This window comes from Akebia trifoliata, chromosome 4, assembly GCF_017979445.1.
Source record: "Akebia trifoliata isolate Shusen 1 chromosome 4, ASM1797944v1, whole genome shotgun sequence".
NCBI classification, from domain to species: domain Eukaryota; kingdom Viridiplantae; phylum Streptophyta; class Magnoliopsida; order Ranunculales; family Lardizabalaceae; genus Akebia; species Akebia trifoliata.
The window spans coordinates 1,133,013-1,153,846 of record NC_141378.1 but is presented as its reverse complement, the minus strand read 5'-3'; the positions used below and the strand labels follow the sequence as shown (position 1 = coordinate 1,153,846).

At 36.1% G+C, this 20,834-nt stretch overlaps 3 protein-coding genes across 7 annotated transcripts; 1 reads left to right on the top strand and 2 right to left on the bottom strand.

The window, feature by feature from the left end:
- The first annotated feature begins 1,383 nt into the window (after window positions 1-1,383).
- LOC147402767 (shikimate kinase 3, chloroplastic-like) lies at window positions 1,384-7,275 on the top strand. Of its 2 annotated transcripts, none has more exons than XM_086438110.1 (11): window positions 1,384-1,542; window positions 2,051-2,386; window positions 3,169-3,227; window positions 3,437-3,491; window positions 3,579-3,651; window positions 4,161-4,248; window positions 5,307-5,389; window positions 5,505-5,634; window positions 5,770-5,848; window positions 6,555-6,619; window positions 7,062-7,275. In XM_086438110.1, exons 2-11 carry the CDS (start codon window positions 2,167-2,169, stop codon window positions 7,116-7,118), a joined length of 909 nt encoding a protein of 302 aa, XP_086294236.1. In that variant the 5' UTR covers window positions 1,384-1,542; window positions 2,051-2,166; the 3' UTR covers window positions 7,119-7,275. The 2 variants fall into 2 exon arrangements, with proteins under 2 accessions (XP_086294236.1, XP_086294237.1); XM_086438111.1 differs by having other exon boundaries at window positions 1,479-1,601.
- Window positions 7,276-7,928: 653 nt separating this feature from the next.
- Window positions 7,929-11,146, bottom strand: LOC147402766 (O-Glycosyl hydrolases family 17 protein). The gene is made up of 2 exons (XM_086438109.1): window positions 10,386-11,146; window positions 7,929-9,783 (listed from the first exon to the last, which is right to left on the bottom strand). The coding sequence occupies exons 1-2, from the start codon at window positions 10,730-10,732 to the stop codon at window positions 8,667-8,669; spliced, it is 1,464 nt and encodes a 487-aa protein (XP_086294235.1). The 5' UTR covers window positions 10,733-11,146; the 3' UTR covers window positions 7,929-8,666.
- Window positions 11,147-11,300: 154 nt separating this feature from the next.
- Window positions 11,301-19,852, bottom strand: LOC147402765 (S-adenosyl-L-methionine-dependent methyltransferases superfamily protein). Of its 4 annotated transcripts, none has more exons than XM_086438105.1 (11): window positions 19,719-19,852; window positions 18,763-18,860; window positions 18,466-18,570; window positions 18,016-18,076; window positions 17,719-17,794; window positions 16,734-17,259; window positions 16,544-16,642; window positions 16,100-16,249; window positions 15,040-15,146; window positions 14,312-14,386; window positions 11,301-13,996 (listed from the first exon to the last, which is right to left on the bottom strand). In XM_086438105.1, exons 1-11 carry the CDS (start codon window positions 19,811-19,813, stop codon window positions 13,898-13,900), a joined length of 1,491 nt encoding a protein of 496 aa, XP_086294231.1. In that variant the 5' UTR covers window positions 19,814-19,852; the 3' UTR covers window positions 11,301-13,897. The 4 variants fall into 4 exon arrangements, with proteins under 4 accessions (XP_086294231.1, XP_086294232.1, XP_086294233.1 ...); XM_086438106.1 differs by having other exon boundaries at window positions 16,544-16,621; XM_086438107.1 differs by having other exon boundaries at window positions 16,544-16,618.
- Between the last annotated feature and the right edge of the window lie 982 nt (window positions 19,853-20,834).

Here is a 20,834-nt window from a genome sequence, read left to right as displayed (position 1 = left end):
GCCTATCATCTTTGGTTTTGTACTTTTAACTACACAATGAAGACCAATGAGGGCATTAGTCTGAATGAGAAATTAAATAAAAATGGTGACTTGGTCTCGTAAAACAAAAATGAATAATAATCCCAAGTAGAAGGGATCGATGGAGGTTGTTAATGCCAGGCATTAAACGAAATTGAATGAGAAAAAAAGAACCTTCTTTAGTTTACACAAGATTCATGGAATGAAACTTCTAAAATATTAAATCTTAAAACAAAACATCTAAAATAAATGAATGTTTTGGTGGATTTTTGAGATACCTCTTCTCTATTTTCAATCTGATGACTTGCCTCTTTGATCCCTATCCTCTCTTATAAATTAATAAAAATTGATCCAAATGAGTTCATTTTCAACCTTTAAACAAAAAGTCTTTGATTGATGGTCTGAAAATCAATCGTCTTCAAACTCTTCAACCGTCATGGTAAATTATTTTTTATGGGTAGATTGAAATTATTAATCTCATCTTCAATCTATTATTTTAAACCTTGTCTTACCCCCTTATAAATAAAAAAAAATTGTAACTTTATTTACCCAAAATCTCATCACTTATATTTCTCAAAAATTGTTATCTTGTTCTTTAATCGAGAAGCTTGAAGTAGATAAAATCTTAAGATCTGAGATAGGGAAAATGATTTTTCATCAAAAGGTCAAAGATGATGGATTTTTTTGGAAGTAATTGAAGATGAGGACATTTATATTATCTTTGTTCTACTAAAGAGATTACGATGAAAGGGCATATCATCAGTTTGAAAACGTATGGATACCTCAAACAGAAGAGTCGTGATAAAATGATTCTCCCACATGGCATGTCATACTCAAAATACTCACTTGACGTGGGATACACAACTGTACATTTCCGTACATCTATGTAGTTGAGTATCCCGATGAAAGAAAATCTATGGTTTTGACACACTTCACATCAGGTGAGTATTTTGAATATGCCACGTGGGAAAGTGTGAACCATCTGATTAACATTAGCTAGTCATTAAGTGATTAGGATTGAAATATTTTGATACGTTAACGAAGCACTGAAAAATCCCTCAATTCTATCCCTGTTCTTGTCCATTACCAAACCCTTCATGTTGCGCGGCGGTAGGTGAAGGTAGCGCCTCTTGCCAAGATTCTCACCAAACACTCGTAGACGAAATTACTAAAATACCCTAGATAAAGACCAGAACATGATAGCTCAGCATTTTTTATAGTAGGATATCTTACTCTCTAGAGCGACTAGGCAAGGTCAAGAAATCTCAAAATACCAAAACACCCATACGAACTAAAAGAAATTCCACCAACTGTCCAGTGGTAGAAGCGTTATATATTAGTGGCATTTTGAACAATTTATAAGAAAATAGTTTGGTAAGGGGTTCTTTGGTAAATTCGTATTTACTTGAATTCCCCTCGCAAATATAAGAACCAGAGAAACGTTCACTCTTCTCCTCCCACGTCTCTACTGGTTTACCGCTATCGTGCGCATCTCTCTAATTCTGGGCCGTATCCCCTCTTCGGGTACGTAGATTCTCTGTATCTCTCTCATGTTAGAACGAAGAACTCTAGGGTTTGAGAAGGTTTGTAAAAAATGCATAGTTAAATCTATCTGGAATTCTCCATTAAAGACTTTATTTTCAGTGATTCAACCTCATTTACGCTATAAACCTCCCTGATTGGTTGCAGATATTTCATTTCTAATATTATGTGTAATATTAGAAAAATCTCGGGTTTCTTCGGTTCTTGTTTGCTTCTTTCTGTTTTTGGTTCATTTTGGGGTTCTAAAAATCTTTATTTAGAGAAAAATAGAAATAGAAATTTAACCATCTATGATTGGTTTCATATTTTGGATATGTTCTATGTAATTTCGAAATATGTCGTCTTTTTTTGTTTCTTGGTTTAATTTTATTTTGGTCCGATTAGGCCTTATATGCAAGCGATTGTAGTGTTTGGAAGTTCTTTATTTTGAGTGAAAACGAGTATTGGAATCTAAAATTTTCCATTTTTAAATTTTTTTCTCCTGATGCAGCCAAGGTATGATTGAATTGGATCATTGGATCTCTGTTGGCCGAGAATCTTCGAAAGTCAGGTTCTTTTATAGCTGAAGATACCAAGTGTTCTGTATTTCTTTGGGATACTGAAAGTATGGAGGCGATGTATGCTACGAGCTCGGCATGTTGTATGTTGAACGGTTTGGAGAAGATTGGACAGAAACCAAGTGGTTGCTTGCAGTTTTCTCAGAGATGTAGAGAGGACCAGGCTCTTCGGATGCTTAATTCAAGGCAGTTGAGGCATAGTATTTCTTTTGTTCGACCACCTAGACTGGTTGGACTTGAGCTTTCATGTTCTTATAAGAATTCTCAGGGTAAGTAGGGAAATCTTTACTATTATAATGAGAGAAGGCGGAGAAGAAGTGGTTCAACACCAAAATTTGAATCTCACAAATGCTCCCACCTTTACATTTAAATTTAATATAATTAGGGTTATTTTGGTCAAAAATCAAGAAAATTGCACCTTATAATCACGTTGCTTAGTTTTCAAATTACAAAAATATCTTTCTTAATATGTGATCTTCAAAAGCACTTCTCATACATGTGTTTTTGCACATGCCACCTTCTAGTTATTGATAATAAAAAAAAATTGGTATGACCTCACAGCTTCAACACAAAGCACTGTTTTTAAAAAAAAATTATATATAGTGTGTGGTGTGGTAGGGAAGTTGGATTTAAACCCACGGCTTCAAAGTTGCATTGCAACATCTCAACCAACTGAACTATGGGTATAAACCTCGAAGTGGTCTTGACAAGAATTGAACTCACGATCTCCTTTTTCAATGAATTGTGACCTATTTGATCTCCTTGGTTGAAGCAACTTAAAGAAGTGCCCTGACTGCTTACTTGTTCTGATTATATATAGACATTTTGGTTTCAAGGTTCAAATTACTTCCATTAACACTCAATGTGAACATTCCGATGGAAATATTTGAGATTAGATTATGTAGGTGGGCTTATGGAGCCAAGGAAATTAGTTAGAAATCATTCTGCGTCTATTTTCTGTTTTGTTTGATTAGTTTTGCCATAATCTGAGACTGCTTATCTTGTTTTTATCATTGAGTTCCCCTTTCAATTATTGTTACTTCTTTTGTAGAGTCGGCATTGGAATCAGAAAAAACTCATACTTTTGTTGACGAAGCTCTAGTTTTGAAGGTATGGATCGATGTCCTTGATTACCTATTTTATTTTTATTTTATTCCACGAGGAATGGAAGAATTTTGGCCCGTTTTTTTGTGAAATGGTGTTATACATCGGGTAATTGGTTCTTGGTGGAAAGATTTTAGTACTTGAAACTTTGAGAGATGATTGGTCGTGTGAGATAATTTGCACGTCTATCTTATTGGATGTTAGCATAATTGCAGAAGAAGTCACAAGAAGTTGCCCCATACTTAAACGGACGTTGCATATATCTTGTTGGTCAGTTCTCTTAGCTGAAAGTTGTCCAGTACATTAGTATTATGCAGGTGGTTCTAATAGCTAGATTCTATGGGGTATAAAATGCAGGAATGATGGGATCTGGAAAAACAACCGTGGGAAAGATTTTATCAGAAGTACTAGGTTATTCTTTTTTTGACAGGTTTGTTCCTGTATATCTTTTATATTTAATTTATATGGGAGCATATAAATAATGTGGAAATCCAAGGTGACTACTCATATGGTTCATTTTGAGGTGGTCTACTAAATTATGTCAGTGAATGTGCTGCACTTTGTGGATGGATGGGATCCACCACTCCATGGGTACCTTGTCGATACTTTGTGCAAAACCAAGTGGATCAGATGATCATAAACGTCTGTTTGATAGACCTTTTCTATTTTGGACCACTTAAAATATTTTATTTGATCATACAAAAGAATGGGTTTAGATGGGCTATGATGATCAGCTGATCGGATCTTTTTATAGAAGATCTCCTTGGAGGCACCCCAATGAGGTGGTTGATCCAATTCCTCTCTGTTTGCCATTTATACTGGTATGCCTTTGGTAGGTCTATCCTTATGATCCACTCAACCGGTACCTTTTTTCACTGTTACATGGAACTCTAGAATATATATGTATTGGATTATTTATGATCTTTGTTGGTGTTGCAGTGACAAATTGGTGGAGCAGGCCGTGGGTGGAACTTCTGTTGCTCAGATCTTCAAACAGTACAGTGAGACCTTTTTTAGAGATAATGAGGTATTTTAGAAAACATTGTATGTCATCTCTTACTATATTCTCTTTCAATTTGGTCTAGTGTTGAATTTCAGATCTTATTATTATTTAGGCCACAGTATTTTAGTTTCGAGGTCTGCCAGCATGATATGCTGGGGAAGTGTCAGAATTTTATTATCTTGGCCTAAATGAGCAGTGTATTTTGGAACTTTTGGTCATTTAGACTTAAGATGTAACATTTTCAATGTGAATTCTTTTCAATTAAATTTCCAAAAACCCTTCAAAGTACTTTTTTTTTGTTTCTCCCATTTTATTATCTTCATCTAATTTTACCTATGGAAAAAAGATAAACCCCTTTACATTAGGTTTATTAATCACATTTTTTAAGGTAAAATTTTTGGAGTACTTGAAAAAAGCCCTAATTTCTTTTTATTTCATACAAAACATCCATGACATGATTTAAATTCTCAGCTTCTAGGTACATCTCAGTCAGTTGAAAGCCAAGTTGTTTCAGTACAGGTAAATTGAGACAATGCGACAACTTTAGTATGACCTCCAAAGTATTGTTCTGGTCACCTCAGCACAGGCATCTCAGCCAAGATATTCCTGTTTAGAATGGAATTCTGAACCATGGTCCACTGTTGTGCATCATGTCATGGACCCAGTATGTCTGAGATAAGCTGAATGTTCTGTGCATTGGAGTGCTAGGAGGTTGGGTCCCTGTTAAGACTTGGGCGTCAACACACGTTCGGGACATATGGTACAATGATGAAACCGATTTATTGCGTATATTAAGAGAAGCAAACCAACAAATCAACAGAAATATTTATTAATACTAGCATTTAAGAATCACTGATGCCACAACAATTGGAGCTCGTTGGCTGTTGTTACAAACAGCTACTGCTTTAAATTTGATTCATTTAGTTTACTTTTTCATCCCCTACAGCAAATAAAAGGTTAATGGTTGATCTGTTCTTTAGATTGAGTTAGGCTTGTAGATTAAACAAGTCGTTATCTTGTTTAGCTTTTTTTCCCATACAGGAAATAAAAAGTTAAAAAGATTTTTCTTCTGTTTTTTTTAGAGTGAGGTATTGCTGGAGTTGTCTATGATGCGCCGCTTAGTTGTTGCCACTGGGGGTGGTGCAGTGATTCGACCAGTCAACTGGTATGGTAACATGGATATAGTAATAATCTATCTTTTCCATCTTCCTAATAATTTTCAGATTGCGTCATATCTTTCAGTCATATGTATGAGCTATGTTGATCTTTTGAATTATCAGGAAATATATGAAAAAAGGGCTCACAGTCTGGTTAGATGTGCCTTTGGAAGCTTTGGCAAGGAGAATTGCAGCTGTAGGGACTCATTCTCGCCCTCTTTTGCATCATGAATCAGGTGATGCTTACACAAAGGTGACCTTCATCTTGAGCAGCACCTGTACAGCAGGATTATTTTTTTTTAATTTCTATTATTTGTGAAATGCTATTTTAGGAGGGAGCAAAATCTGATTTTTCTCTTCACTGTTTACACATTTACTTCTTTAACAGGCTTTCGTGCGGCTTTCGACACTTTCGGAAGAGAGAGGTGAAGCCTATGCCAATGCTGATGTCAAGGTTTCCCTTGAATGTATGTTATCTTGAACACATGACATGTTTGTGGTTTCTTTTAGTTTGTGATAGAATTTAATGTAGGAGCATGATTTGATCACTCGACCGAAAGAGTAGGGATAAGCTTTGATGATGAGTTGACATGTTGGAATATGATAAGAGGGATGATCCCTCCTCTTATGAGTCTTATACAACCTATGATAGCATAACAATGCATGTGGCACTTGCATTCTATGGATCGATCTCACCAGGAAAATCTCTTAAGCCAAAATTGATGTCTTCCAGCATCATCTATTATATTCCTTTTGACCCTTCAAAAACCACGTTTGATTGTTTACCATCATCTAATAGAGTCCATTTCTGGATAGCAGTCTTGCTTCTTCCCTGTGCCATGTTCATGTAGATAAAGAACATCTATACTTTCCTTCATTAGGCTATCGTGTCTTTAATCCTTGTGACACGGAAAAGTTCAGTCTGGTGGATGATAAGGATCTCCTACCACCTATTGATGGTTCACAACCTCCTGGTCCTGGATGTGTGACACAGAGAGGGTTGATTGAGGTGGAAGCATGAAATTTCATTCTGAATATATTTTTTTTGCTGCCTCATTTTAATCCCTTTTGCATGTGTTTGATTCTATAGAGTCTGGAAAATATAACTACATCTATCGTTATGCTTATAATTTGGTAAATGCCGAAGAAGTCAAAATGTGTCTACTTTTGCAGATATTGCAGCCAAAATGGGTCTTGGAGATGTAGCCGATCTGACACCAACCGCCATTGCAATTGAGGTAGCTTTGCCATGCCCTTCATGTCTATGTAGTCTCTTTCCCCTGTAACTCATTCGGGGCATGATGTGAACACCCATCTACTTTATAGGAGTTTTCAGATAAACAAAAGGTTTCTCTCTTTTATTTTCCATAGAGCCTAGATATCTGCCCTAAGGAGTGATCACATGATCTGTTTTTTTTAAGCATCCATGCGAGGACCAAAAGGTATTCCCATGGTATATGCCAGTCCTAAGCCCTGATAAAGGAGGAAGCCTGTGTACAAACTTTGCTACCTCTTAGAATGAATCCCAGTCCAATTCTTTTAGTTAAAAGAAAAATAAAGGAGTAGCACTTGTTCATCAGGCCTCCATTTTTGGGATGTCTTTGATGATGACGACGCAGTATGAATTACATGTTTAATTAATGGCTTACTGTTTTGACATCATTTTTCTCATCTTGGCAGGCTCTCATTCAAATCAAGAACCTCCTGCAGGGTGAAGGAAACATGACTTATTCATAGAAATTTTCAAATCCTCGAAGCTCTCTGGTTCTCCTTTCCATGTTGTAATGTCTTATGTTATATATAACTTTTGCCACGCCAACTTTATTTATCACACAACAATGATGCATCTGTACTAATTTTATTGTTACATAAGTGACATCTCTCTCTCGTTAAACCCTCTATTATCCCACCTCCTCCGGTCTATATTTTCCCATTCTCAATCAAACCCTTAATAATCTATTTTCACATATCTCTTCAAAATCCCAAGGAGATCAAACTCTAATTTTAATCTTTCCTTCCCTTTCAACCTCTCCAACTCCATCAAAATCCCCTTTTCTCCACTTCTTAAAGTCACGCTAATCCTCAAACAAGTCGAAACAAATCTTAATAACTTTTTTTTTTTTGGATCGTTGATGTTGATAATGGGTTGATTTCAGAAGAGTCGCAGGAATTTAAAGATTATGTGCAAACTGTGATGTTAAAAGAGTGATTCTTTAGTTGGAGAGAAAAGGAATTTGTATCATGATAAAAATAAAATAAAAAAATGTTTTCCCACATCTTTCTAATTTTATCATTGGGGTTGTATAAAAAAAATGTGGTTGTGGTAATAGACTTATAGTTCTCATGTTTTGTTATTTCAATATTTGACCAGATTCGTATGGCACAATTGATCCTACTAAAGTGGTACCACAAATAGTGGATTCGGGTTTTTATTGGGTCAAATCAGGATCAATCAGACCTTAGTTTAGTTTGCTCATCCATCCTATTGTGATTTCTTTGGCCATATCAAAGCTTTATCCCAAAGATTTGGGGTGGGCTACTTAGCAATATCTATTTGAAAACGGTCTTGGTCCTACTATTGAATTTGAACAAGACATTAAGAGAGGGATAACTGATGAGTGGGTAAAGAGAAACCAGAGGCACGGCTCTCTTTGAGAAGAGTTCAGGAATTCACGAAAGCAGTTATGTGAAGATTGAGTAAATCGACGTGAAACTAAAAAAAATTGTGATCAATTTTGAAATTGTCCAATGTGCAATCAAATTAAACAGTAGAAATCATTTTCCTGCAGAGTTCATTTTTCCAAGGATTCACTAGAAAAAATAAATTCCCTGCAATCATACAGACCCTGTCCCTTATTGTTATGTTCCATGCTTGCTAGGCAATGTTTAAGAGACTTCTGCTTTTCACAAATTTGTTGCATTTGTTCCCTTAATTTTCTTTTCCTTTGCTTGTTTTTTTAGACAAAACAATAATTTATTGTGAAATTGAATATGGGTGTGTACAATATATGACTGATACAGAGAAGAAGAAGATAACCAAAAATGAAAAATAAATAAGGAACAAAGAAAAGAGACAAAAATACACCATCCTGCACTGTTGGGCGTTATATTTTCTGAATGCGTGTCTAGTTCAAAACCACATATTTTAGAAATAGTTGTCTATCTCATAACACAAGCTATGGCATCTTTTCGCGCTTAGTTTGCTGGATCATCAATGTTCAGATATGAGAAGGTTGATATATCTCAATCAGAAATAAAAATCATTACTTCCTAAAATCTTATCCTTTATATGAGAAGCAAGAACGCCACAATCCCCCCAACTACTGTCACTAAAACATCTACTACTCCCTTCTGCAACGACACCGAAGAACCATATGCAATCATTAATGGGAAATGACAATTTTCAGTAGATGGATCATCATGAGTCACCATTGCCAGACCAGAGAAATCACAGTCCAAAAGCTTCTGGTTCCTTTCCTGAAAATACATGTTGAATGCATACGAAGCATTACCATGGACATCCAAGTTGTTACAGGAGGACCCATAACCCAGAGCGGTACAATCAGAGAAAGTACAAGCATAGTCAATGTTTTCGGGCAATTTTGAGAGGTCTTCTACATATTGGTTCAGAATACACCACCTTCTTGGTAAATAGTCTACGTCTTGCGCCCCAACTAGACCCTTGTTCTCTAAGTTACCAGACAGATCTAATTCATACTTTGGCTTCCCATCAAACTCAAATATCCCCCAATGCCTCTCAAAACCACCTGGTGCAATGCTTTTAACATTCTCATCGTTGATGCTGAATAGGTACGCTTCAATCTTCCCTCTTCTAACTGGAGTTCCATTGCCACTCAGTACGTGTCGAACCAGTCCTTGGTTGAATCTCTTTGCATTATCGACATTTGCATTCTTATCACCATCAGTAGGCCACCCAACTTCTCCAACTATGATCGGTGTGTCAGGGTATCCTGCTTTCTTCAGGGCCCATAGGAGAGTGTCAAGATTGGCATCAAACACATTAGTGTAGAGGGAATCACCATCCTTGATGGGCTTGTTTGACCCATCAAAAAAGGCGTAATCGACAGGGAAGTATTCGTTCCCGTAGAGACTGAGGAACGGATAGATATTGACAGTGAAAGGCGCATCGTTCTCGTAGAGGTATTGGACTATTTGGATAGTGAGGTCACGTATCTCTGGTCTGAAGTCACCAGCAGATGGAACTGGATTGGAATCGGGGGAATTGTAGATGTCAGCGTTGAATGGAACAGTGGCTTTGATATGTGAGCCGAGCCCGGCTACATTGAGGGCTTCCTGGATGTTCCGCAGAGCTGGCAAGGTGACTGTCAAGTAGGTGCCATTGTAGGTCTGAAGAAATGGTTCATTGCCTACAGCAATATACCTGCAAAATCATTCTTTTGCAATCTCAATTTCTTCATCTAAGTTAAATTAGTTTGGCTTGATAGAACTGTTTTTTGTCTCTTTAGAAATTTAAAAAGATTTAGAGAACATAGAAGAAGAACCCACAATTTAACAATTGAAGAAACACAACTAATCTGGAGAAACAAGAAGAACAAATATCAATCAGAACAAAGAAACCCATAGCATGAGTTGAAACCCAATTCAAATGGAAACCAGAAAAGTAAGTAAAACATGATTTTGTGTTTAAATGGGACTTATGTTCAAATTAACTGTGTAGTTTTTAATTCTCTGTTGTAGTATGTAACTTGACTCTTGTACTATGGCTGGTTACCTCAACCGTCTCCTTCTTTATTTTAATAAAATTTGCTCTACTAATAATAAAAAAAACCAAAGAACAAAACCCAATTCAAAGAGGCAAGATGAACCCATTTCACAATTTGAACAAGAAAAACAGTTAGACAAAGAACACAATAACAAAAGGAATTATTTTTTTTAGAACATAGCAATTTATCAAGAAAGAAAAAAGTGTTCAAGCAGGAAAAAGAAGAAGCATATATATGATAAAAAACTGTGTTACTCAACTTGATTTTGACTCCACCATTGAAGCAATACTGGGTCACATTCTCTTGAACCCAAGAAGAAGCAACCCCATTATCTCCACTCATCTCCTCCAACATGTAATTCGGTATCGCCAGCATGACCTCGATATCTGTCCCAATCAGAGCTGTTAAAATCTTTTCTTCAGCCTCGAACAGCTTCACCTTGTTGAACCCATTGGTTCTAAGCATCTCAACTACCATCTCTGGAGGGAGCTGGTGAGTTGCCATTGTTCCCCAGTTCACTCCAATGCTTTGGCCATTAGATACCATGTTCATGAACACAAGAAAAAGAATAAAGAGAGCTTTAGAGTCTGTTCTTGAATCTGCCATTATGTCCTTTTTAATGAATCTTCAATAAAATCTCTTGCAATCTTTCTTTCTCAAATCAAGGAAGAAGAGAAGAACATCAAGAAAGAAAGAGAGAAAGGGGAATTGTTCTATTGTTTGTGGTAGTATTTATAATACACTAAAGATGACTTTCTCTCTCAAAAACTATGGTGGTTTAGACAAAAGAAAAAAAAATAATAAAAAGGAGAAAGGGAAGATTCGTTACTTAATTCTGTTATTCAGTTATACTTACCGATCTAGGCTAACATGCACCTGGTGCTAAAATTTTCAATTCTGTACCATTTTATTAGGTGAATTACCTGAATTGCCCTTGGGCTTTCCTTGATGAAGGTTGGATGGGAACTGGAAATTGGGGTTTGTCTTGTGGCAAAAGTGTCATATTTTTTTGGTAAAAAAAAACACCTGTTTCACAGGAAACAGTAAATATTTCGTGTGGAGCAGTAAATATGTCCTGGGTATCCTTTATATTAGTCCCCACAAACTTGGACACTGGCGTCCAACGAAATGTCGAGTTGGGTGAGTTCAACATCAACTTCTTTGTTTTGTTTAAGTTTAAGTTACTGAAAATGTGAAAATCCTCCTCTACACTGGGAGTGGCTTGGCATTGCGCACCCTACCTCTACTTTTCTACCTCGTGATACTCTTTTAGGCCCACTAATCTACAAATAAAAGCCAGTTTGATTGATGATTTTTAGCCATTCCATTATTTTTTTTTCTTTCTACGAGCTTTATGAAGATGCTGATGGATATAAGCTAGAACTCACTGAAGTTTGATATTTGATATATGGGTCAGGATCGGTGTACACATGTATCTACTCATATATTTACAACACATTTTGTCCTATGTGGGCTAAAAGTTCTGGATTGAGCTGATTTTTGGTGAGGACGTTCTCTATGATGAGGAGATCATCCTCACCAAAAATCAGTTCAATCCAAAACTTCTAACCTCATCAAAAGTGATTTACAAAAAATACATGGTCCATGATTCTTCAACTTATAAATATGGGGTCAGAATTTTTAGAATTTGCTGATTTTTGATGAGGATGATCTCCTCATCATAGAAATCATCCTCACCAAAAATTAGCTCCATTCGAAACTTTTACTCACATAGGACAAAACACGTTATAGATATAAGCGTACAGGATATATAAATATCGCCAAAAAGAGGACCAAACATGGGTCAGCCAATTCGAGTCTTACAGGAGTTATCTTAAATATCTGACATACATATAAGACTCATAATATGATACAAGTGACAATGCCCCTAACCTGAGAGTACCTTTAAGGAATGAATTGAAAATTTTCTTCGGTCTTCCATTCATGGGTTTGTATTATTACCGACATATCCTCATGCGATCATACAAATATGCTATTGAGCCTTCTGAGCAAATTCATTATTTTTTTTTTTTTTACATTGACTAATGCATGAACAACATGTGGCATAATCAGAGTTACAAGTGGAAACTATCTTTGATTAGAGTGGAAGGAAGCTTGAATCCCCTTTGAAAGGAAGGGAATCCTATCTAAATGCCAACTTTCCAACCTGAATCTACGTGTTTCTTACTCCATAAACTTTTCGTTCCTTCTTTGCCTTTGTGTTAAAGGGCACCTTTTCCTTCTTCACAAAGGGGTTGTGAAGGCATGGACCATTTCCAAAAAACAAAAGTAACTTAAAAAAATAAAATATTTTTCTTTATTTTGCTTCCTTTTTTTCTTTATTTTGCTTCTTTTGATCTTTAGCTTTTATACATATATGTAAATAAATGACACTACCCGAAGCTGGTATGTGGGATGTTATGGTCTTGATGCACTATGTTAAATCTCGTCAAAGACTGAGACGACTCATTCACCAAGGAGAAGAGTTGACATGTCGTCTCAAAGACATGATTTGTTCTAGTTCTATGGCATTTTTTAAAATCTCGTCCCACACCTCAAATAAATTGAATATCTCATCCAATTAGATTCGGTCTCGTTCATGGACAAGACGTCAAAATGAATTGTAAATCCATGCTTGTAATAAAAGGAATACATAAATAAACAAACTTCCTTTTCTATGATTTGAGAGCAAAAAAAAAATGTAAATTGAAGTAGTGTAATGATTTTCTGACACCCTCCTGTGACACACCCCCCCCATCACAGAACAATAGATTATTTGCCTTGGGATACCTCTAACCATAAATCTTTTTCCTGTGTATCACAAGGCAGATGATCTACAACTCTGTGATTGGGGGAGAGGGGTAACACATGGATACATCAATTTTCCAAGAAATTGTACAAAAGTTGTGGTACCAAAAAGTTCATCATTAAACTTTGTTAAGAACTCGTTTTTTCTTTTGTTTATTTTTAATTTTTTTAAGAAAAGGTGTAGTGGCGATCTTAATCACAGGTCCCTCTCTTACCATTCCTTTTCATTTTATATTCCAAAGTTTACTTACACCCCTCATATACTAGGCAGAATCTGAACAAATGTTACTTCGTTTCAGCAACAAATGTTAACCATTAATCTTTTTTTTTTTGAAAAGTTTTTTTTGGTTCCTTCTTCAGCGATGCCAAATGTATAGAAGCCAGAAGAACAACCAAGAACTCAGCACATCATAGTTGAGTGTCAAGTGTCCACTCCCCATAAAAAGGAGTTTTTTTCCGTTACCCAAATGCTATTATCAAAGGTGTAGAAAACCTCAATACAAGAAAGTTGCATAAAAAAATTGATGGTGCATGATCATTTCTGAGGACCATTCAAACCAAGTCCCATCAATTGGCAAGTGTGAAATAAAATGGGAGCAATTTCCCTCTTAAAAAAGTATAATCAGATCTTTGTGGTACAAAGATGGTGCTGGAAGGGGAATCAAAGGCTTTCATCGACTTTTTGTGCGCCGAGGAAGTGTAAAATCAGTTGGTTAACAAGAACAATTTTGACAGATGCACAAACAGAACACACAGGGAGACAATAAATGTTAGGACCGCAACTATAACGATAAATTAAGATAACGATACCTTTTTTCTCATGATGTGTACATTGCATGACTAGTTTGCTTTCATTTCCCCCCTTTTTGTTTTGTTAGCATTAAGGGGAGGTAAGCCTCAAAGGAACCCGTGATGAGGACCAATCCCAGACCCGGGATTGACTTTGTTAATAGTTAAAAGTATTTACAAGGATTCCCCCAGCGCAGATGGGAGGGTATCATTAGTCACATCCGCACTGAAGCAGGTTTCTTCTGGCAGTCGAAAGCTTAAACAAAACATTGCCTGCAACATAAAAAAATAAGACTTCAACAAATTACTTGAGCTGGGTAGCAATAATAACCGAGACTTTTAACACCATTTCGACACACACATGTATAAGACAAGATGAAAGGCCTAAAGCTAGAAAAGATTATATAACAGGCACAACTCTGTCGCAAAAACAAAGTGGATTTAATGCAAACATGCCACATAGTACAAAAGACCATAGTTGAAATTTAAGGTGAGCATGAGGTATCACCATATGAGCAATCTACTAAAAATTCTACTACTAATCATCATATACAAAACATGGTAAGTGACCCTCATGTGAGTTTATACCTTGTTTGGAGCGACATCCCTAACCCTATGAAGTAATGGGTCTAGTATCTTAGCATTCAAAGCAGACTCTGCCTCCTGCAGGAGAATTTCACGAGCAAGTTAAGATATGTAAAAGAATGAGCAATGAACAAATAAATAAAAGATGTGGCAATCTGAGCAAACACAATAGACTTTATTTTCTGCAAAGATGAAATTTCACACATGGCACGTAGCAGAGGTTTGGACCATCTCACCCATCCCCATTTGGCAACTTTCAGCCCAACTATCCTTCTTTTGCCTTGATTCAGAATAAAAGATTTCTTGTGTTCCAAAATAATCCTTTATTCTATCCTTAAGAGAAAGAGATGTTCCGTTATACTGAAGTACAGATCTCAAGTGAGACTTTAATAACTTTGGTTTATGATCAAATGCTCTGAATTCTTATTACTGGAGCTAAAACCATTCCAATACCCCTTTTCCCAAGCATAAACTGAACCAACAACGGGATAAGCATGAAAAGAAAGCTTCTATAAATACTGATTCACCGTTGTCTAAAATGCTAACAAAACATTCACAAAATTCAGCGAAAATATACATGCTTGAACATTGGCATCAAATAACCAACATACCATCTCACATGTGAAAAAAGGAAGGATAAGCAAAACTTAAATTCCAAAAACCTTTTTGGATAAAAAGTGAGAAAGATTACAAGGGGGAACTCGATCATGTTTAAATGGAGAGAAACTTACAGAAATTAATGATTCGTTCGTTTCATTTGATCGCATAAAGCAATAGCAATGAATCAAAGGTAAAGGTCCCTGCCAGTATTTCTTCTTAATAAGACTCCTAAAAGCGTCTGTAGGAACGATTATCAAGGATTAATTGAAAGCATCAAACACATCATAGTATGACATCACACAAGATTCCTGCAGGCATAGGCAAAATATGAAACTCAACGATGCCAACAATAAGAAAATAGCCAGGAAACAAGTATTCTTAAAAAGCAACATCTTAATATTCTTAGTTTGGGGTATGACACGCAAAGTGGTAAATAGACTCCGAGTGAACGCATAATATTAATTAGTATAGGTCAGTAAAAATGTATAGGGGGAAATGGCATGTCAAGATATACAAAATTGCTTAATCACACTTGGGCAATTTGAACTTCCGAAGTCTCTTATGTTTGGAAAGAATCTAATGGCTGGTGTAGTTCCTTGCCAAATGCCTTAATGCTGATTTTTACCTAACAATTTCCAGATCATCTTGTTAATCCTCTTTGATAAGATGGCACAGATTGTAAACATATGCATGCTTGGCCATCGATTTTCCTTATTTTATACATTGTAACTATGTTCATATAGTTTTGTTGTCAGGTGGGGTCCTGCTAAATCTCAGAACAGAATATATGGGCATTAAGATAGGCATGAATCTCCTAGTCAAGTTTTCACTGGATTGTTCACATTGGACAAATGCACACACCCACATGCACATCAAGTTTTCACTGGCTTGTTCACTAGAGATACACACACTGAAATTGACAGGAATTACAGGAAAACATACATGTAGCAAAAAAAAAGGATAAGGAATGGGTACATATATAGAAGGATGACGGGATCTTAAAAACAGGAAGACAAACTCTTCATACTTGTATATATGAGGTTGGATTGATTGTAGGCTAACATTTCCTAGGAAGTGGGAACGTCAGGAACAATGCGTGCGTGTGCGTGTGCATCAGTGGGGATGGGGGTGAGGTGCACAAGAAAATATCATAGTGAAAATGACAGATACTACGAGGAAACATTCACTTACCAAGAAATTGTAAGGCAGAAGCAGGTAGATTCATAATTACATGATCAACATGCTCCCAGGTCTTAGTGTTGGATAGATTAGAGCCTTTCATCCTCTTGTTCGTGCTTCCCTTTTTCCTACCTGTTGCAGCACCATCCACAATTCCATATTCTGTAGAGACAATAACAAGGAACAAAAAAAATAAAATGAATAATATTTCAATCAAAACTAAAAAAATAAAACATTCTATAATCCATGGTAAATAAATACAAAAGCTAGACATTAGCTATTGTTCCAATGGCCAAGTGGATGTTTTCTTTTAGGAGTCCATCTTGGTCCTCCCTCAATAAAATTGCTGCCCTTTATCGGAAAAAAAAGGACCTCACATCAATGTTGAATCTTTGCATCCAAATTAAAGATGCAAAAGCAACACTTTGTAGATTTCCTATGATTTGCCAAACATACCTTTCTCACAACATTCTGAGGGTCTTTTAGCAGCAGCAGCACCACCAACAATAGTCTCTAATGGGCTTTCTCTGTCTTCTTGATCAGTGGAACCATTAACTTATTTTATTTTTTCCCGCGGCAAGGCCAATGAATGTTAATTCGTGGTTCTCAGGAAAGACAATTAAATAATGTGAAAACAAGTATTTACCTGTTGGCCATCCCTTTTCAGAATCTTCTTTCCCAATAACTGGAAGGTTGCATCCCTCACAAGCTTTGAGAATTGGAGCCTCAGATTCCAGTTTAGTTTCACTAACTGGCACAGCCATTAATTGAGAAACAAATGCTCTCGCATCCATATTGTATGCACAAACAAGATCATCTACCTTGTTGAACTCTGCGTTAATCTTTAAATAGTGAATGCTATCTGGATTTAAGTCGTTTGCATACACTTTACATCCCTTTTGTGCTGCAGGAATTGCGAAAGGGCCAACACCAGCAAACATGTCACAAATAATCTCTCCTGCCTGGAATTGAGAAACCAAACGTATGTGTTCATGTTCCAGTCTTGAGTTCCAATAGACCAAGCCATAATTGAGCTTGAATAGTGCTCCATATTGCTTGACTTCTGTAACCATATCATCTTTCCCTGCTAGAACCTCAAATTTTGGCACTCGGAACTCGTTTGTAATGTTTCCAACCTTGTTCACAACAGTTTTAATTCTTGGCTGGTTCTTCTGCTAAAAAGAAAATAAGCATAAAAAAACTCCCCAAAGAAAGTTATTCAGAAGCAATAAGACTATAGACATGTTTGTTAACAGCACATCCAAGGTCCTAGATACATATTGGTTTTTATTCATTCAAAGAGTATGGTTAGATAAAGAAAAGCATTATCACTTAGAATGTAAGGAACCACAACCGAGTAACTAACAATCAAGGAGCTTTGGGTAGCATGATAACAGTAAGCAACACAACATGAATTATAATGACAAGAAGACAATCCTTTTCTTACTATAGAACCTATATGCAATACGTTTCTTCCATGTGGCATACAAAGGGTAAGCATATCTGGCTCAAAGAAAAACTCATAAATTTTGAACCTTTCAGATAGCTTCTATGCATATCTACTGAACAGATAATTAGACAAGAAAGGGAAGCATTGTTTTTCCTCAATAGGAAAGCAAGTTCAAACTTACGTCATAAATAACCTTCGCAATTACATCTTTGTAAGGAAGTAAATCACCAGTTATATTTAGATGAGCAACATGACCTGAATGAACAAGAAATGTTGTTAGTTTGTTACTTGAATTAGGATGGCCCTGACTATCATAAACTGAAAATATAATATCAATAACTGTAATATAGGTGGACAAGTGAGGTGTATACTAAATGGAAGACCAAAGTCCATGTGGAGAAGATCGACAAACACATATTTGAAAAAATGGAAAGGTTAAAAAAGAAAGTAAATGGAGAACATATAGGATTACTTAACTATTGTTTCAAATGATGATGGAACCTCTACTCCAGCTGGCAGTATCTGCCTCAGAATATGATCTAGATACAAAAAAAATGCAATTTGGTGTTTCAGAAACATGTTTACAGACAAGATAACAAATAATATCAATCAGAAACTATCGAAATAGAAAAATGTTAAGGTTAGGGGACCTTAAACCTTAGTTGTGAACTACCTATAAACTTATCACGCTTCTCTTCTGAAATTTTAACAATTTAAAGAAAAAGAAGAAAATCAAATGCATTACACGCCAATTCAAACCCAAGTCCTTTTAGGCTTACAAAAATTGGCGAGATGATAGTACAACCAACGTAACTAAAACATGACCATATACAAGCCAGTACTAGGCTATCCTAGATACTGTTCAAGGAATAAATTGGTTGCAATAAACACGCACTGGCATGTACTTTCAAAGAGATTTGCTACTGACCTGCACCCCAATAGGAATATCCAAGCGTCAAAGAATAGGGAACTACTTCAATCTTGCATACCTTCTTCAACGCATCAAGTGTTTGGTCTGGAATTCCAGATAAGTCTGTTTCAAATAAAAAAAAAATTCATCAGCATAATGTGCACCATTGTAGTTTCTATCACTTTTTACAGCATAACCATGCGTTTATGTTTTCCAAATGGAGGTGTTCTAGTCATTGTAGAAAAATCAGGACCCTTCATTAATTTTACCATTTGGTGAAGGAATTATGAACATCCAATATTCTACATTTCTTACCAGGATTTTGAATTCTGTCAGATAATATCATAAAACGGTTCTTTTCACAAGATGGATCTTCAGTGATGGGTTTGATCCGAGGCTTATCCAACATATATCTGCAAGAAAATTACCACAAATATTCAGTGATATGGCCAAGGCACAGTAGTAGAAAATTACCACAAAAAGAATTTTTTTGAGGGGTTAGGATGAAGGTTGGTTTTGAACCCAGGTCCATGGCACTACAACCCACGGACTCTATGAAGTTACCAAGATAGCACTTCAAGCTTCCTAAAATAATGAACTACGTGAAAACTCAAATGGTAAATGATCACTTTATGCAACTAAATGGTTCACAATGCTACAACATATAACATTTTGAAACTTCATGAATTAAATTAGCACGGATGGTATCTATCCGAAGTCTAAATGGATTAGAAGACGCAAAAGATAGTCAACCTGGATCAAATCTTGAAAATTAACCATCTTATATCTCACAAAATCATTGTAGTTGACTTGTGCTCTCTATAAAGCCAATAGTGATTTTTAAATTTTGGCAGGTAAGACTGGATCAATGCAATATGTCAACCAACTGAAATATGGATTCAAACCCAGTTGAGAGTAAAGTTGTTGCTCTAATCAAACCACAAATCTTACTATGTCACGTCTCTCGTTATTGAAACTCAACTCACACTCCATAATTTCCAATTTGATAATTAGTTAACTTAAGTTCCAGTTTTAGTTTTAAGTCTCTAAGTGATTCACTACAATTGAACTCATCTCTTACTATGTTTTAAGGATCCAAATACCTAGAAAATATAATCATCAACTTCCATCTCAAATTCTGCATGAATTACAACTAGGTCTAAGTAATCGATTAATCTTGAAGATTTTGTAATGGAAAATTAATAAGGAAATCCGAAACTAATAAAAGAACAAAAAAATGAAAGAAAGAAAGAGTGAGAGAGAGAGAGTACCCGTTTAATATCCGAGTAACGGTCTTGCAGAGTTCGCGAGGAACTCGAAGTGCCCACAGTTGAAGTTTTAAGTCGAACTTGCTTTCATCCAACATTGTACCTTCTCTGCTATGAGACTTTGACAGAGAGAGAGAGAGACAGAGAGAGAGAGAGAGACGGCACACGGGGATGGAGAAGAAGGGGGTGAAGGTGAGTTATAGCGAGGGTTACCTAATTAGTTGGTTAGATGCTGAACCGCAAACTGGTTCGGTTCAGCCGAACCAGTTCGCGGGACGATTTGCTCTCAGTTCGAGGGAAGAGTCGTGCTGAAGTAACCTCATATCGCACACTTCTTGATGTGAAAATGGATAAGAACCATAGATGCCTTTAAATTGTATCCCGATGTAAAGTATCTATGATTCCCATACACTTTCACATCAAGAAGTTACGCCTGAAGTCACTTCAGTCTGGAATTGAGTTTTTCTTTTTTTCGCTAACCCCTCCACGTGTTGATAATATTTGAGACAACCCCCTAAAATCTTAAACTCATCTTTAACCCATAAATAATAGAAACTTTTTTGTTTTTTTCTTCTTCCCAAAATGTGTCATGCAAGCTCTTTTCATTCTACTCATCACTTGAAACTTCAAATACCCTCACCTCTGACTACCCCAGCGAACTGGATTCATTCTCGAGTGACGAACCACGAATCGCAAACCCAAATTCAAACCGAACAGACCCACAAATCAAGTAACATGAATTACTAGTTAGACAAAGAGAAATTATATTGCCACACCAACTTTTACTTACAACACAATCCTTTTGAAATTAAGTAGGTGCTTACATTTTACAAATACACTTTACATATAGATTAGTGTGTTATAAGTAACATTTGATGGGTTAATAACAACTCTCTTAGGGAAAAGGTTATTTAGATTTTAGTCCATGTTTTGGTGAATATTTGAGATATCCTTATATTTCAAATAGATTTATTTACTTGACCTCCGTCTATTTTGATAAACTAATAAAAATATAACATAAATAATTTGTTCTTCATCATCAACTAAAAACCCTAGATTTTTCCTCCAACCTTAAGGTTCTAAATCATTCAACCTTCGAGGATTTTTGAAAAAAATAGA

Excerpts from the sequence above, each read along its gene's own strand:
- LOC147402767 (XM_086438110.1), top strand. The coding sequence starts at position 2,167 with ATGGAGGCGATGTATGCTACGAGCTCGGCATGTTGTATGTTGAACGGT. Across the intron at positions 3,652-4,160 it reads GGTTATTCTTTTTTTGACAG|TGACAAATTGGTGGAGCAGG; the intron begins GTTTGTTCCTGT and ends TTGGTGTTGCAG. Across the intron at positions 5,849-6,554 it reads TGTCAAGGTTTCCCTTGAAT|ATATTGCAGCCAAAATGGGT; the intron begins GTATGTTATCTT and ends CTACTTTTGCAG.
- LOC147402765 (XM_086438105.1), bottom strand. The coding sequence starts at position 19,813 with ATGTTGGATGAAAGCAAGTTCGACTTAAAACTTCAACTGTGGGCACTT. Across the intron at positions 18,077-18,465 it reads ATATTCCTATTGGGGTGCAG|ATCATATTCTGAGGCAGATA; the intron begins GTCAGTAGCAAA and ends TTTTGTATCTAG. Across the intron at positions 16,643-16,733 it reads TGAAAAGGGATGGCCAACAG|TTAATGGTTCCACTGATCAA; the intron begins GTAAATACTTGT and ends AAATAAAATAAG.
- LOC147402766 (XM_086438109.1), bottom strand. The coding sequence starts at position 10,732 with ATGGCAGATTCAAGAACAGACTCTAAAGCTCTCTTTATTCTTTTTCTT. Across the intron at positions 9,784-10,385 it reads AATGGTGGAGTCAAAATCAA|GTATATTGCTGTAGGCAATG; the intron begins GTTGAGTAACAC and ends ATGATTTTGCAG.